Source organism: Apostichopus japonicus, chromosome 1 (genome assembly GCF_037975245.1).
Source record: "Apostichopus japonicus isolate 1M-3 chromosome 1, ASM3797524v1, whole genome shotgun sequence".
Taxonomy (NCBI): Eukaryota; Metazoa; Echinodermata; class Holothuroidea; order Aspidochirotida; family Stichopodidae; genus Apostichopus; species Apostichopus japonicus.
Window position 1 is genome coordinate 11,528,301 of NC_092561.1, and position 18,632 is coordinate 11,546,932.

At 35.4% G+C, this 18,632-nt stretch overlaps 1 protein-coding gene across 4 annotated transcripts in view; it reads right to left on the minus strand.

The window, feature by feature from the left end:
• Positions 1-894: 894 nt before the first annotated feature.
• LOC139967565 (uncharacterized) overlaps positions 895-18,632 on the minus strand; it is a 71,351-nt gene continuing 53,613 nt past the window's right edge. For all 4 annotated transcript variants that reach the window (XM_071971517.1, XM_071971528.1, XM_071971500.1 and 1 more), the window contains exons 25-28: positions 16,681-16,803; positions 12,244-12,398; positions 11,756-11,891; positions 895-3,991 (exon numbers count right to left, since the gene is read on the minus strand). In XM_071971517.1, the coding sequence (XP_071827618.1) occupies positions 3,866-3,991; positions 11,756-11,891; positions 12,244-12,398; positions 16,681-16,803 (540 nt within the window). In that variant the 3' untranslated portion in view covers positions 895-3,865. The remainder of the gene's footprint in view (positions 3,992-11,755; positions 11,892-12,243; positions 12,399-16,680; positions 16,804-18,632) is intronic.

Consider the following 18,632-nt stretch of genomic DNA (forward strand, 5'->3'; position numbering starts at 1 on the left):
TAAAGTTTATGTCTAATTTTATACTCCACAATTGGATGCATCCATAACGTTAGTACAATAGGTATAAGTATTTTATAAACTTCACATCCCCTATAGACAAACTAGTAACCCTATCCAATCCAAGGCAAAAAAATCCCAGAAACTCAGTGAACATCGATGGATTAATTTAATGTCACCTTAGTGATTAAAGGCATGCTATGATCTCTGTGGATAACTTGACAAATGCATTTAAGTTATTCCTGTAAAATAATTGACTACTCTATTAGTGAAATGCTACAACTTGCAGAGCAAAGACTTTCTGTACTTTAAAGAGTATTTGATGTAAAAGATAGATTATTTGCAAAGAAAACATTTTGATCAGTCATCATAAAATGTCATCATTTTCATCATAGCAGTTGTGTAACCTGCTGATTAAACACTACACTTCACTGTGGTCAGTTGTGACTTCTGTTTTGCTGCTTGGAGGAGAAGGGGGGGGTGCTACAAAGTGGTGAATGAGGTTGGATATAAAAGATAATATCCAAAAAGGGACAGTATATTCCTTAGACCCTGAGATCATATAATCTGACAACATTGCACAGACTTTCCTTGTATTTTTGTTCTAAGAAATGTTGCCTTTTCCTCATTAGTATCAGAGAGTGGCCTTACAACTTGTCTTAGATGCCTGCTTTGCATATTTGATAAAGTCTTCATTTTAACCTTGATACTAAGCTTGGACATTAGATCTTACAAAGCTCCAATGTTTTTGCTATAATGAAAAAATCCTCAATTAGTGTCTGAGGTAGCTTCACCCATTTCCTACAATGCCTTCATTGAATATCCCATCTGAGCAGAAGGTGTGCACTGCTAGTAAAGAACATGAAAAACAATAATGAACAAAATCAAGACTATGTCTGTCAACAGTGTAAATATTCATGTATTTGATTTTTAAGTAAACAAGATATAATTTAGAGAAGGCACAATCTATTGCTTAATGTAACAAATATGTTGAACCTGTTCGGCAAGACATTGGCAAAGTAAAACCTGTAAGAAATAAATAAGCAAGTTTTTCATTAAAATTATGCACATTGTTACAAAAGTATAAAGAAACTTTATACAACTAAAAAAATACCCTATGGTTACCAAAATAGGAAAGAAGAAAGAAAGAAATACTAATAATAAAGTTTTCTACCATTTTTCCATCACCATATCTATAGACTGAAGCAGTGTTTTAATATTCTTACAAATTAATCTAAGATACTGTTTGAAATTCAAACAGGTATTAACAGAAGACTATGTGATGTTTAACTACAAAGCATTTAATTGAAATCCTCATAGAAAAGCATTGAATCTTTCTTATTTCATATACAGTTCTACATTAAGCATACCGTCTGTCGTAGTTTGAGATGGTCAAGTGCTCCTCGGTGAGATTGAATGAAGCTTACCATGGCTACTTATAGAACTTACTAACATTGTAAATCATACTTACAATTTCTCTTCATGCTACTATCTCACTTCTCAGAAGAATCAGTTACCCAAACCCACCGGATTGCTGATCATGAATTGGAAGTCAAAGCACCTGACTATAAATCTGGTACTTCCGGGCAGATATTAGTTACATTCAACGCAATCGTTCAATCTAGCACTAGCAATGTCAGCACAGAATAAAAAGATTGCTTGTCATCTATGGAGGCAGCTTAACCATGAGAAAAGAGAATTACTTACAAGCCTGCAATGACATTATATGAAACATTCTATTTTAGTATGAAATCATTCCTATTATTACAAACTTTATTATATGGTGATGACCTGGGTTACAGATCTCTGAAATGAAGCTTCTGGAGCTGTAGATAGAATCACTTCATTCATACACTTGTCCAGACTATAAGTTCCATATTAGCAAGCCAAGCAGCACCCACTAGACAGTTACAAGTATAAGGTCCTGTATCATTTTCTGTACTCCCAATAATTGACACGAGCCCAGCAGGCACTATGGTTCCTTGCATAGTGGGATATTAAAGTGTTGTATGTCATCACACAATTTCATATCATTTGCCAACATGTAAAAGCTTTTAACCAACAACTGCATCCCAAGTCTGGATACATTCTGATTTAAGGTTGTGGAGTTATTGAAATTTTGGCCCTCCCCAAAATTGGGCCCAATACAATTTAGCACTTAAATGGTCCCAAAAATATTTTAGAGGTAGAAACAATATGTAGAAACAAAATTTGGGCTCACCCAGTCAGAATATTTTGGTGCCCAGATGGCCTACATGTACCAGCCATTAACCAACAACTGTACCAACTTTGGCTACAATCCGACACAAGGTTGCAGAGTTATATTGCAATGTTAAGAAAAAGTGGGCCCAGTCTAAAAATGGGCCCGGAACTTTGGGGGCTTACATAGTCCCAATAAAGCAGGTTTACAATTACCAGTTATTAACCAACAATTGTATACCAAGTTTGGCTACAATCCAACTTCAGGTTGCAGAGTTATTTCATTGTTAAGATTTTTACGTTTGACCGCATAACCTCTCTAATATTCATAAGGTCAATGCCAAAATGATAGGGCATCGCACACCCAAGCAAGTGTCACAAATGCAAACACACGCCAACCTGACTGCATAGGCTCCTTTGAGGGATTCTGGACTCCATGCAGATAGCACAAAGCGTCTTGTTCAAGGTCAATAAATTGAAACTGCCCCTCCCCCTAAGATGAAATCCTGGCTACGCACTTGTCAATGACTAGGATAATATTAATATACAATGTTTGAAATATTTAAAGTTGAGGTTGTTCAATAGTCAAGTATTTTCATTGGTTATTTATATGTAATTTCCATGTTGGTAAACACAATGGAATGTTCTGTTAGAATTGCATAGTATCTGGACTATCAGCAAGAGTAGTACTGATACTATATATTATTTAATTACACTCACCCTCTTTCACAAACAACCATAAACCATGTTTAGCTATATACTATATAAGATTGGAAGACTGAAATATAAGGCAGCAGAAAAGCTTTATATTCAATTCTAAAGAAATTTCTTAATTTGGTTATTGCATTTGGATGGATAGGAATTAACACAAAATTAACTACCAAACTCAGATAAGTTCTGAAATTTCAATGACATCCACACTAAAGGAGCCTTTACTCCATATATTTAATTGAGGAGTTTTAGGAAAAAGACTGAACTTTGACACGATAAAGACATGCATTGAAAACAGTCCTCATATGTGCAGACTTCAATATCATTAATATTTTAAATATATTATCATAATAATTATAAAAAAACTGGCAAAATTCAATATGCTGGCAATAAATCTGGTAAACAGATGGTGTAAAGTTTCATTCTATAATGACTTGTTGACATCAAGATGATCAAATATTTTACCATCGCTATGAGAATTCCCTACAAAGGACAATTAATCAACGATGAAATATCAACTAAAAACTTGCGATCAACATAGAGTTGCCAGATGCAAAATTTTCCACACACATCATTTTAAAGGCACACTAACTTGTTTTCAAATTCAATCTGTTATAATTAAATTTAGCGTTTAATTCAGTCTTTACAATAGCTGACTGGTTAACTAAGTTTAAACAATAAACAAAAGATGAACATTTACTCAAAACAAAGACAATAATTGTCATTTTGGCATCTCTTAAAGTTCACTATAACTTTCTTAAAGTTGGCAGAGGCCAGCCACTGTCCATAAAATATTTCATTACAAAAATATAATAGCTTTCCAGGAACAATGGAAAGTTGGCTTTCTAGGGAGCTTCTCTCTTTAAAGACCAGTCATGTTTAGGTTGCTATGGCAGCCCTTCCCAAATCTCTTGTGTATATGATGCATGGAGTCAGGAATCAACTGCTGTCCTGCATCTCATATCATCTCCATAAGGAGTGCACCACCAGAGTTGCCATTCATTAGGATAGAAGATGGTCTTGGAGCAAGCCCATTCTCCTCCAGGATGTCCAGCACACAGCGATGGACAAAGACATATTGTTGCTATTCAAAGATAAAATTAATATCAAGGGTCACATTATGCTCCAAAAAGAATTTCATGTGAATATAATCAACCTTCAGCAAGACAATGTTTTTTAATATTTCAGGGGTTTCCCAAAAGGTAACTAAATCTCCATTGATCTTAAACATGATCATCATATCCTCAGTGCATACATTAGATATGTGATAGAGAACTGTCTTCTCATCAGTCTAACTGCAGGACAGCAATAGGCCTCAAACATAGCATGTTAAACAAAGCAATGAACATGTGTATTAAGTATGTATATAAACTAGGTATCTTTTTACTTATTCATGATAAATCAACATATTGTTTTCCACTGAGTATCAAACCACAGAATGATTTAATGTTTCAGAAGAATGCGCAAGTTAACTTTATCACACATTCTGTAGTAAGCTACTACTCATTACAGTCATCAAGTAAACAGACATGATAGGTATAAATCACACATTCTGTAGTAAGCTACTACTCATAACAGTCAACAAGTAAACAAACATGATAGGTATAAATCACACATTCTGTAGTAAGCTACTACTCATTACAGTCAACAAGTAAACAGACATGATAGGTATAAATCACACATTCTGTAGTAAGCTACTACTCATAACAGTCAACAAGTAAACAGACATGATAGGTATAAATCACACATTCTGTAGTAATTAAGCTACTACTCATTACAGTCAACAAGTAAACAGACATGATAGGTATAAATCACACATTCTGTAGTAAGCTACTACTCATTACAGTCAACAAGTAAACAAACATGATAGGTATAAATCACACATTCTGTAGTAATTAAGCTACTACTCATTACAGTCAACAAGTAAACAGACATGATAGGTATAAATCACACATTCTGTAGTAAGCTACCACTCATTACAGTCAACAAGTAAACAGACATGATAGGTATAAATCACACATTCTGTAGTAAGCTACTACTCATTACAGTCAACAAGTAAACAGACATGATAGGTATAAATCACACATTCTACTACTCATTACAGTCAACAAGTAAACAGACATGATAGGTATAAATCACACATTCTGTAGTAAGCTACTACTCATTACAGTCAACAAGTAAACAAACATGATAGGTATAAATCACACATTCTGTAGTAAGCTACTACTCATAACAGTCAACAAGTAAACAGACATGATAGGTATAAATCACACATTCTGTAGTAAGCTGCGACTCATTACAGTCAACAAGTAAACAAACATGATAGGTATAAATCACACATTCTGTAGTAAGCTGCTACTCATTACAGTCAACAAGTAAACAGACATGATAGGTATAAATCACACATTCTGTAGTAATTAAGCTACTACTCATTACAGTCAACAAGTAAACAGACATGATAGGTATAAATCACACATTCTGTAGTAATTAAGCTACTACTCATTACAGTCAACAAGTAAACAGACATGATAGGTATAAATCACACATTCTGTAGTAATTAAGCTACTACTCATTACAGTCAACAAGTAAACAGACATGATAGGTATAAATCACACATTCTGTAGTAATTAAGCTACTACTCATTACAGTCAACAAGTAAACAGACATGATAGGTATAAATCACACATTCTGTAGTAAGCTACCACTCATTACAGTCAACAAGTAAACAGACATGATAGGTATAAATCACACATTCTGTAGTAAGCTACCACTCATTACAGTCAACAAGTAACAGACATGATAGGTATAAATCACACATTCTGTAGTAAGCTACTACTCATTACAGTCAGCAAGTAAACAGACATGATAGGTATAAATCACACATTCTGTAGTAAGCTACTACTCATTACAGTCAACAAGTAAACAGACATGATAGGTATAAATCACACATTCTGTAGTAAGCTGCGACTCATTACAGTCAACAAGTAAACAGACATGATAGGTATAAATCACACATTCTGTAGTAAGCTACTACTCATTACAGTCAACAAGTAAACAGACATGATAGGTATAAATCACACATTCTGTAGTAAGCTGCGACTCATTACAGTCAACAAGTAAACAGACATGATAGGTATAAATCACACATTCTGTAGTAAGCTACTACTCATAACAGTCAACAAGTAAACAAACATGATAGGTATAAATCACACATTCTGTAGTAAGCTACTACTCATTACAGTCAACAAGTAAACAAACATGATAGGTATAAATCACACATTCTGTAGTAAGCTACTACTCATAACAGTCAACAAGTAAACAGACATGATAGGTATAAATCACACATTCTGTAGTAAGCTGCGACTCATTACAGTCAACAAGTAAACAAACATGATAGGTATAAATTACACATTCTGTAGTAAGCTACTACTCATAACAGTCAACAAGTAAACAGACATGATAGGTATAAATCACACATTCTGTAGTAAGCTACTACTCATTGCAGTCAACAAGTAAACAGACATGATAGGTATAAATCACACATTCTGTAGTAAGCTACTACTCATAACAGTCAACAAGTAAACAGACATGATAGGTATAAATCACACATTCTGTAGTAAGCTACTACTCATTACAGTCAACAAGTAAACAAACGTGATAGGTATAAATCACACATTCTGTAGTAAGCTACTACTCATAACAGTCAACAAGTAAACAGACATGATAGGTATAAATCACACATTCTGTAGTAAGCTGCGACTCATTACAGTCAACAAGTAAACAAACATGATAGGTATAAATCACACATTCTGTAGTAAGCTGCTACTCATTACAGTCAACAAGTAAACAGACATGATAGGTATAAATCACACATTCTGTAGTAATTAAGCTACTACTCATTACAGTCAACAAGTAAACAGACATGATAGGTATAAATCACACATTCTGTAGTAATTAAGCTACTACTCATTACAGTCAACAAGTAAACAGACATGATAGGTATAAATCACACATTCTGTAGTAATTAAGCTACTACTCATTACAGTCAACAAGTAAACAGACATGATAGGTATAAATCACACATTCTGTAGTAATTAAGCTACTACTCATTACAGTCAACAAGTAAACAGACATGATAGGTATAAATCACACATTCTGTAGTAATTAAGCTACTACTCATTACAGTCAACAAGTAAACAGACATGATAGGTATAAATCACACATTCTGTAGTAATTAAGCTACTACTCATTACAGTCAACAAGTAAACAGACATGATAGGTATAAATCACACATTCTGTAGTAATTAAGCTACTACTCATTACAGTCAACAAGTAAACAGACATGATAGGTATAAATCACACATTCTGTAGTAATTAAGCTACTACTCATTACAGTCAACAAGTAAACAAACATGATAGGTATAAATCACACATTCTGTAGTAATTAAGCTACTACTCATTACAGTCAACAAGTAAACAGACATGATAGGTATAAATCACACATTCTGTAGTAATTAAGCTACTACTCATTACAGTCAACAAGTAAACAGACATGATAGGTATAAATCACACATTCTGTAGTAATTAAGCTACTACTCATTACAGTCAACAAGTAAACAGACATGATAGGTATAAATCACACATTCTGTAGTAATTAAGCTACTACTCATTACAGTCAACAAGTAAACAGACATGATAGGTATAAATCACACATTCTGTAGTAATTAAGCTACTACTCATTACAGTCAACAAGTAAACAGACATGATAGGTATAAATCACACATTCTGTAGTAATTAAGCTACTACTCATTACAGTCAACAAGTAAACAGACATGATAGGTATAAATCACACATTCTGTAGTAATTAAGCTACTACTCATTACAGTCAACAAGTAAACAAACATGATAGGTATAAATCACACATTCTGTAGTAATTAAGCTACTACTCATTACAGTCAACAAGTAAACAGACATGATAGGTATAAATCACACATTCTGTAGTAAGCTACTACTCATTACAGTCAACAAGTAAACAGACATGATAGGTATAAATCACACATTCTGTAGTAAGCTACTACTCATTGCAGTCAACAAGTAAACAGACATGATAGGTATAAATCACACATTCTGTAGTAAGCTACTACTCATTGCAGTCAACAAGTAAACAGACATGATAGGTATAAATCACACATTCTGTAGTAAGCTACTACTCATTACAGTCAACAAGTAAACAAACATGATAGGTATAAATCACACATTCTGTAGTAAGCTACTACTCATTACAGTCAACAAGTAAACAGACATGATAGGTATAAATCACACATTCTGTAGTAAGCTACTACTCATTACAGTCAACAAGTAAACAGACATGATAGGTATAAATCACACATTCTGTAGTAAGCTACTACTCATTGCAGTCAACAAGTAAACAGACATGATAGGTATAAATCACACATTCTGTACTAAGCTGCTACTCATTACAGTCAACAAGTAAACAGACATGATAGGTATAAATCACACATTCTGTAGTAAGCTACTACTCATTACAGTCAACAAGTAAACAGACATGATAGGTATAAATCACACATTCTGTAGTAAGCTACTACTCATTACAGTCAACAAGTAAACAAACATGATAGGTATAAATCACACATTCTACTACTCATTACAGTCAACAAGTAAACAGACATGATAGGTATAAATCACACATTCTGTACTAAGCTGCTACTCATTACAGTCAACAAGTAAACAGACATGATAGGTATAAATCACACATTCTGTAGTAAGCTACTACTCATTACAGTCAACAAGTAAACAGACATGATAGGTATAAATCACACATTCTGTAGTAAGCTACTACTCATTACAGTCAACAAGTAAACAGACATGATAGGTATAAATCACACATTCTGTAGTAAGCTACTACTCATTGCAGTCAACAAGTAAACAGACATGATAGGTATAAATCACACATTCTGTACTAAGCTGCTACTCATTACAGTCAACAAGTAAACAGACATGATAGGTATAAATCACACATTCTGTAGTAAGCTACTACTCATTACAGTCAACAAGTAAACAGACATGATAGGTATAAATCACACATTCTGTAGTAAGCTACTACTCATTACAGTCAACAAGTAAACAGACATGATAGGTATAAATCACACATTCTGTAGTAAGCTACTACTCATTGCAGTCAACAAGTAAACAGACATGATAGGTATAAATCACACATTCTGTACTAAGCTGCTACTCATTACAGTCAACAAGTAAACAGACATGATAGGTATAAATCACACATTCTGTAGTAAGCTACTACTCATTACAGTCAACAAGTAAACAGACATGATAGGTATAAATCACACATTCTGTAGTAAGCTACTACTCATTACAGTCAACAAGTAAACAAACATGATAGGTATAAATCACACATTCTACTACTCATTACAGTCAACAAGTAAACAGACATGATAGGTATAAATCACACATTCTGTACTAAGCTGCTACTCATTACAGTCAACAAGTAAACAGACATGATAGGTATAAATCACACATTCTACTACTCATTACAGTCAACAAGTAAACAGACATGATAGGTATAAATCACACATTCTGTAGTAATTAAGCTACTACTCATTACAGTCAACAAGTAAACAAACATGATAGGTATAAATCACACATTCTGTAGTAATTAAGCTACTACTCATTACAGTCAACAAGTAAACAGACATGATAGGTATAAATCACACATTCTGTAGTAAGCTACTACTCATTACAGTCAACAAGTAAACAGACATGATAGGTATAAATCACACATTCTGTAGTAAGCTACTACTCATTGCAGTCAACAAGTAAACAGACATGATAGGTATAAATCACACATTCTGTAGTAAGCTACTACTCATTGCAGTCAACAAGTAAACAGACATGATAGGTATAAATCACACATTCTGTAGTAAGCTACTACTCATTACAGTCAACAAGTAAACAAACATGATAGGTATAAATCACACATTCTGTAGTAAGCTACTACTCATTACAGTCAACAAGTAAACAGACATGATAGGTATAAATCACACATTCTGTAGTAAGCTACTACTCATTACAGTCAACAAGTAAACAGACATGATAGGTATAAATCACACATTCTGTAGTAAGCTACTACTCATTGCAGTCAACAAGTAAACAGACATGATAGGTATAAATCACACATTCTGTACTAAGCTGCTACTCATTACAGTCAACAAGTAAACAGACATGATAGGTATAAATCACACATTCTGTAGTAAGCTACTACTCATTACAGTCAACAAGTAAACAGACATGATAGGTATAAATCACACATTCTGTAGTAAGCTACTACTCATTACAGTCAACAAGTAAACAAACATGATAGGTATAAATCACACATTCTACTACTCATTACAGTCAACAAGTAAACAGACATGATAGGTATAAATCACACATTCTGTACTAAGCTGCTACTCATTACAGTCAACAAGTAAACAGACATGATAGGTATAAATCACACATTCTGTAGTAAGCTACTACTCATTACAGTCAACAAGTAAACAGACATGATAGGTATAAATCACACATTCTGTAGTAAGCTACTACTCATTACAGTCAACAAGTAAACAGACATGATAGGTATAAATCACACATTCTGTAGTAAGCTACTACTCATTGCAGTCAACAAGTAAACAGACATGATAGGTATAAATCACACATTCTGTACTAAGCTGCTACTCATTACAGTCAACAAGTAAACAGACATGATAGGTATAAATCACACATTCTGTAGTAAGCTACTACTCATTACAGTCAACAAGTAAACAGACATGATAGGTATAAATCACACATTCTGTAGTAAGCTACTACTCATTACAGTCAACAAGTAAACAGACATGATAGGTATAAATCACACATTCTGTAGTAAGCTACTACTCATTGCAGTCAACAAGTAAACAGACATGATAGGTATAAATCACACATTCTGTACTAAGCTGCTACTCATTACAGTCAACAAGTAAACAGACATGATAGGTATAAATCACACATTCTGTAGTAAGCTACTACTCATTACAGTCAACAAGTAAACAGACATGATAGGTATAAATCACACATTCTGTAGTAAGCTACTACTCATTACAGTCAACAAGTAAACAAACATGATAGGTATAAATCACACATTCTACTACTCATTACAGTCAACAAGTAAACAGACATGATAGGTATAAATCACACATTCTGTACTAAGCTGCTACTCATTACAGTCAACAAGTAAACAGACATGATAGGTATAAATCACACATTCTACTACTCATTACAGTCAACAAGTAAACAGACATGATAGGTATAAATCACACATTCTGTAGTAAGCTACTACTCATTACAGTCAACAAGTAAACAAACATGATAGGTATAAATCACACATTCTGTAGTAAGCTACTACTCATTACAGTCAACAAGTAAACAGACATGATAGGTATAAATCACACATTCTGTAGTAAGCTACTACTCATTACAGTCAGCAAGTAAACAGACATGATAGGTATAAATCACACATTCTGTAGTAAGCTACTACTCATTACAGTCAGCAAGTAAACAGACATGATAGGTATAAATCACACATTCTGTAGTAAGCTACTACTCATTACCGTCAACAAGTAAACAGACATGATAGGTATAAATCACACATTCTGTAGTAAGCTACTACTCATAACAGTCAACAAGTAAACAAACATGATAGGTATAAATCACACATTCTGTAGTAAGCTACTACTCATTACAGTCAACAAGTAAACAGACATGATAGGTATAAATCATGTGTTGAGTACATTACCTCAGTTTGTATCATGTGTTGACGATGTGACCTCATTTCAGCAACTGTCCCTAAGACGTTGACATAGTCAAACTCATCAATTTGTTGAAGTAATCTGTCCATACAGATGAACGTTCCCGTTCTGCCACAACCAGCACTGAGACATTGAAAAGGCAAAGGTCACATGAATAATTTAACCAGCAAAATTTAACCAGCATGAATTATCAAGATTATCACTCTAATAGTTACCTGTTTCTGTTATAACCTTTAATAAAGATGAAGATAGAACTGAACACATTAAAGGTTTTGCACATCATTAGGATTAAATTCATTTACTGAATTTTATTTCATTAATTTCACGACAAGACTGTAATGGCAAACCTGAATGGTCAGTATACAATAGGGATTAACATTAGCAGTAACATGACTAGTAACTAGAAATGACCAAGTTGAGCTCCAGAGTGTGATTATCCTGTTACTCTGTATGGTGTATAAACTACTGCTCTCACCTGCAGTGGACAATCATAGGTGAACTGTGCTTCTGGTTCTGATGTCGGACTACTTCAATGAAATGTAGCAGTGATTCACTGTTTTGTGGAACACCGTGGTCTGGCCATGACAGGTAGTTACAATGTTTCACTTTCTTTCGCTGGTCTTCAGAAGGCTAAAAATACAAAATATGAAACAAAGTAAGTAAGACATCTCCTAAATGCCCTCGGTATATCTACCACTAACTACATATAACTCCAAAATACATATAACAGGATCATAATAATGGCAGAATTATTCAAATGACTCCAAATGTTCTTGACATGTTACAATGATTACAACATATTTTGAGCAACTATCTGCCTGTCTAAGGATTTATATATCTGTGATATTGATAGACTTGAGAGAACCTCATGTTTCAAATGTTATTTGACAAACATTTGCAGTAGACTGGCATTTTGTCCATTTTGGCATCCCAAGGTGTTTACTTCCAGGGCTCCTAGGTCTCTGCCTCTCTTTTGGGTAAACCGGATATGATTCAAGTAATCTGCATTGGGTGAGGAAAACTCATTTAGGTGTTCAGCTTCCATGTTAATGTAGTTCCTAAGTAAGTTTTAAGCTCTCTGATCCTCCAGTTCTTTGGCTACCTGACACAACAGGTAACGGAGTGGCTGGATTAGCCTACTTTAAGTGGGTAGCAATGGCTTCCTGCTTCAGACGACCTCCACATGCGGCTTACATTGCCGGATCTGTGACCGTACTCGCGGTTCACTCCGGACAGAAGCACACCAGGCTCTCCATTCTCTATTCTGGCTGGACCCCCTGGGTCAGCCCCTTTCTGGCTCTTGGAGCTGCTTGCTCCCTTGCCGATGGGTGGGCTGGTTTTTGCCAATGCTTTGGTCTTGGCCTTTTCTTTCCAGGGTCCAAGCCTGTGTTGACTTCCAGTTGTCCGGGATCCAGTTGACCCAGATCTTACACGTCACCTTATTTGAACAGGTGCGGCACTTTACATGCTTGTCCCAATATTGAAAAGCCGAAACTGGTGGCAATTGGTACAAGTATCTATCTAAAAGGCTATCAAGGATTTTTAAAACATGAAAGGAATTTTTTAGTGGCAGTCTGTTGGGTTTAAGAAAAGAAACTCAAGAAAACTTCAATGCCACAGTCCTAGTTCGGGGATTCTCCATCCTATGGTTCAGGGGAAGTGAAGTTTGAACCTCGCGCCAACTTAATCTTATAGATTTTGAACAATGGAGAATGATGGGCTCTGTGACGTCATCGCATCACTTCGTTTTGGGGCTGCAAGGACGCTATTATTATCAATTTACACTGTAGTGAGGAAAGTTTAACTTTCTGAAAGTAAAATAGCGATTTAGATGGAAATTTCCCGTTGAAGAGTTAAAACGTTCCAGAATTCCCTAACTAGTTCTTCTTCATAATATCTTGTTCAGATATTTGTTATTTGAGAGATTTTTTTAAATCACAGCCGTACGACAAGTCTGTACACAATACACATTCCTGTGTACTGTTTGTAGGCCGAGCTTGGAGTGAGATCTGATCTAATCCGACCAATGTGCCGCACTGACATCACGTCTTGACGTAAGTCAGTGTTAGATTCAAATTTTCTGGCAGGACGGGCCAACATTTCAATCACTCTATTACAGATATTAAAATCAACACAGGGCAAGGCTTAGGGCGATACAAAGTAAAAAAATTATATGACCGAAGGACTGGATCACATTTTTCACAAAAAAATTCCATTAAGTCTTTTCCGGTGAATCCCGGGGGAGAACTCCGAACCAAGTTACCAGGGGCAATCCCATCTGGTTGAGCGTCCAGCATCCAGTCAAGTTGAGCGTAGTATTAAAGCCTAGGTTCTCAACCTTTTTCTATCCATGGACCCCTTGAGATAAACTGAAATGTTTGGAGGACCCCTGGACACTGACCCCCGGCCTGGGGGAGGGGTATAAGGAGAGGGGGTGTCCCCCTCTAGATTTTTTTCAATATTTGAGGGTTAGATGCGAAATGGTGCATTATTTTGTGACTTTTGAAGTAAATTTATGTTAAAGAATTTATGTTTAGAAATGCCTTTTTTCTGGGCCTGGAATGCAGTTTCCTAGACCTGCAAGTATTGCTAGGCATAGGCCTACTTGGAAATTCTTACTTTCAAATTATACATTTCCCAATTAAATTTTAATTTGGAAGCGATGAGTTGTCAGATACAAACTGGTTGATTCTGCATGAGGTCAGGAGAATTATGGGTTTTCTTTGTCAGAGATAGCTGCAAATGGCACTGTTTTTTTTTTACTCAGTCATCAATTATGTACCACCAGTCTTTTTTACCATACTAGTCTTCCCCCTGGAACCAACCCGCCCATATAGTCCTGCGGGACTAGGTGGGCATAGGCAAAAATCTGATTTGATCTGTGCTACTGCCTTTCATCTTTGTTACATCGAAATGAAAAATTGTAAGTGTATATAGTCTTGGAAATGACCAAAGTGGGCTACAGTACTATTGAACTCCAGTCCTCGTTCAGTGCATTGCTCAATAGCTTCCTCGTGATTCTGTAATCAAAGTCTTTATTCTTGAGACTTAAAAACGCATAATGAATATAACAAACGGGACTCTAAGAAAACATTGGAAAAAATAATATAGCCAACAAATGAAAAAACCTAGCTCTTGGATTCCAGTCCTTATTCTGCTCAAGAGTCAGTGGCTCCCTTGAGCCTGTACATCAGAGAGCAGTTTTTGTACGTTTGGCTTCACCTTTGTTACGGCCATCCGTAAGTCATTATGAATTGTGAGTTTGTTCCGGAACTTAGTTTTCATGTGCACAACGGCACTGAGAGTAGATTCTGCCAAGTATGTAGTTGCGAAAGGGATTATTGCTTTCTCCAAAGCGATCTTCGTTAAATTTGGGGCAATCAATGCTCCTTCAGCAATCCAGAATTTAGCATAGCCATGCCTTTCAAGATATCTTCTTTTGTTGATCGAGGATTGAATTTCGATGAGTTCCTCCGCATCAGGAACATCCATGTTTTTTCACGGACCCCCTGCGGACCCCTTTGCCCTCACGGACCCCCAAATAAATTGCACGGACCCCCTAGGGGTCCGCGGACCCCAGGTTGAGTAACCTGGTATTAGAGCAGTGGTTTTCAACCTTGGGCTTGCGGGCCCATTTGGGCCCGCGAAGCCGATTTTGTGGGCTCGCGAGCATTGCCCCAGTAATGATTAAAAATTGTGGCATTTTGGGGGGCTGGTGGCGAAGGCACATGATGATGTTTCTTAGGAAGCCTCTTCGATGAAACCTTGTACAACGGGTAAAATTTACTCAACCCTAACCCTATAAGACTAGTATAAGAGAATTCGGTGACTCCCACCAACCACTGCACACTACGTATTACGTATTTACCAAGGTTATGATGTGTGGAAGCCTTGCTCAATCGAACCCAGCTCTTCCCAGTGCACGCAGCAAGTATTCTATCAGTTCTCCCGTTCTATTGTCAATACGCAAAGTATTATTACGTTCTCTTTATTTGTTAATTTGTTTTCAATAAATAGAAATTACCTCACCGATTCGAAATATATCTCCTTTAATACTACTGGGCCTCATATGCACACGTCAAACGGTTTTGCTGCTTTTTTATTGCATTGCTCATCTCCATTTTTCTGCATTATTCTGATAGTGATTACGGTCACACATTTCTTATGAAACCAGTGTACCATTGAGGGTTGCAAGAAATCTTTGAGATAGGCTCTAATTGGGCAGTACCTGTCATCTGATCACGGAGGAACATACATAGCTCTGATTGAGTCCCCGGGTCACTTGTGTCAAGAATACACTAATAAACGCTGTGAAATTGATTTTATGAAGTTGATAACTTTGCAGGGTAGGGTATGGGCTCGCGAGGACGGCTCGGAAGACGAATTGGGCTCGTGATCGAAAAAAGGTTGAAAACCAATGTATTAGAGGATAATGCATATGTATATGCGTGTAAGGGTTTATTATAAATTGTTTAAATTTAACATTCCAATATGCATTTGTATACTGACCAAAACCCACATGCCATGATCAACAAACAATAGCTCTGCCTTTCCTGTGCATGAAATAATTTCTGGCTACACACACAGTATATTGAAGCATCTTGCTTGTGGTTTTACCTTAAGCAAGCTTTGCGATACATACTAAACACTGTTTTATTTCAAATTGTAACAGCAATAATAAAACTGCTTTGTGTGATGTGTTTATGTGCTTACGATACAGCACACCACAGTGTTACCTTCAAGTCTTCAGGGGATAAATTAGTTTGCTCATTTTGGGTAGATGCTGATAACAATATGTGTCTGCACACAAAAACATCTTTTACATTTATAGTGTAGCCATTTGCTCATTTTGCTATGTGCAATCAGAGTAATCATTCTATGGTTGCTAGGCATGTTATGTAATGAGACTTACCCTATAGAGACTAAACTCTCGCAGATTCCAAGACTCTGTCTCTGTTGTTTGAGTCATAGTGACTTGAATATCCCCATAAAAGACCGGTTTGTGGTCATCCGGCCAATATTGCTCGCATTTGACCTGATCAAAAAAGAACCATATAGTGTCATTGTAAAACTAAATATTACATATTTTTTACATTTACAGACATGTCAATATGGAGAAGTCAAATACCTGTGACATATTTGGTGTTGGCATTCTTGGATAAAGTAGGAAAACATAACATTTAGTGACATACAGTTAGCCACTCTTTGATGCCCTAATTCACTATTCATAGACCACTCTAGCTAAACATTACAATTTGTCAAAACATATCAAGTTAAGTCAAATCAAACGTACATATATTAAACAAGATCATTGTAAATGATCAATCTAAGATCACTGTTAGATTGACCAACTTAAGAAACCAATCAATGACGCCATAGCTCAATATGTAACACTCATATGTAAACATAAACAAAGTGACTGACATTCTTGAAACACTTTATAATTAATATAATTTCATCGCTCATACACCTACTGAACGCCAGTCCATGTTGTCTGTGCACCAGTTACATAAGTTGTCCCAGAACATCAGTAACAACAAGAACAAGAACAGTTGTTATTTATTTTATATATAAACGATCTTCCATTATGTTCTAAGAAATTATCTTTTTCTCTCTTTGCCGATGACACCAGTATTCTTTACAAGACAAGTAAACCACATTCCTCTATCTCCTTAATCAATCATGAACTCACGCACGTTTCTGACTGGTTTAAATCAAACAAATTGTCCCTTAATGTTAAAAAGACAAACTTCATGTTATTTTATCAACTTCACAACAAGTTTAAAAATCTTAAAATATGCATTGATGACACCTTTGTTGCACAGACTCATTCTGTCAAATTCTTTGGACTTAATCTTGACCCTCAACTTAACTGGAAACTTCATATTAAGTCAGTATGCAACAAAACGGCAAAAATTATAGGAGTCCTTTATAAAATAAGTCATTTTGTACCAAAGAATGTTCTCATTACGCTTTACCATTCTCTTATCTACTCTCACCTATCTTACTGTAATATTGTATGGGGTAATACTCATCCCACTTACCTTAATCGCTTGTTTATTCTTCAGAAAAAAGCTATTTGTATAATCACTCTGTCAGACTATAGAGCTCACACTTCGCACCTCTTTAAAGATTTAAAAATTCTTACCTTGTCTGACATTCATAGATTTCAACTAGGTATTTTCATGTATAAAGTTAACAATAACCTTCTGCCCTCCCTGCTATGCAGACACTTTAGCTTAAACTCAGACATACATGACCATTTTACAAGACACTCGAGTAATTTACATTTGTATAGTATCCGCTCTAACATTCAAAAAAAATCTTTCAGTTTCTCAGGTACCCAGTTATGGAATTATCTTGATAACATGGTTAAAAATGTCCCATCACTTGCAATCTTTTCTAAAAATCTGAAGAATTTACTATTATCCAAATACTGAAAAGTTTAATTTGGCTAAGGTACTACATATTTGTTTGGTTTTTTCCTTTTCCTTTTTTTCTTTTTTCTTTACATATATGATAATTCTTTCAATTGTGTATTGTTATCTTATGTAATGTAAGTACAGTTACATGGTTTATTTGTGTGTGCAACTTTTGTTTTATTGCATGCATTGTTCATTTTTTTCTTTTCTTTTCTTATTGTACGGCGGGTCTGCCTCGTAAGAGCCTCGGCTTTCTCAGACCTCCTCCACTTGCCACATGCATTTTCTTCTATTATTGTGTTATATATTTTGAATGTGGAAACAAATAAATGAAATGAAATGAAAACTGAAATCCTTTTCAAAATATATTATATGTTTAAACCTCCCTTGATCTCAAATGACCTTTTTACCTGAGCCATAACTAGGACAATTTTGAAGAGTA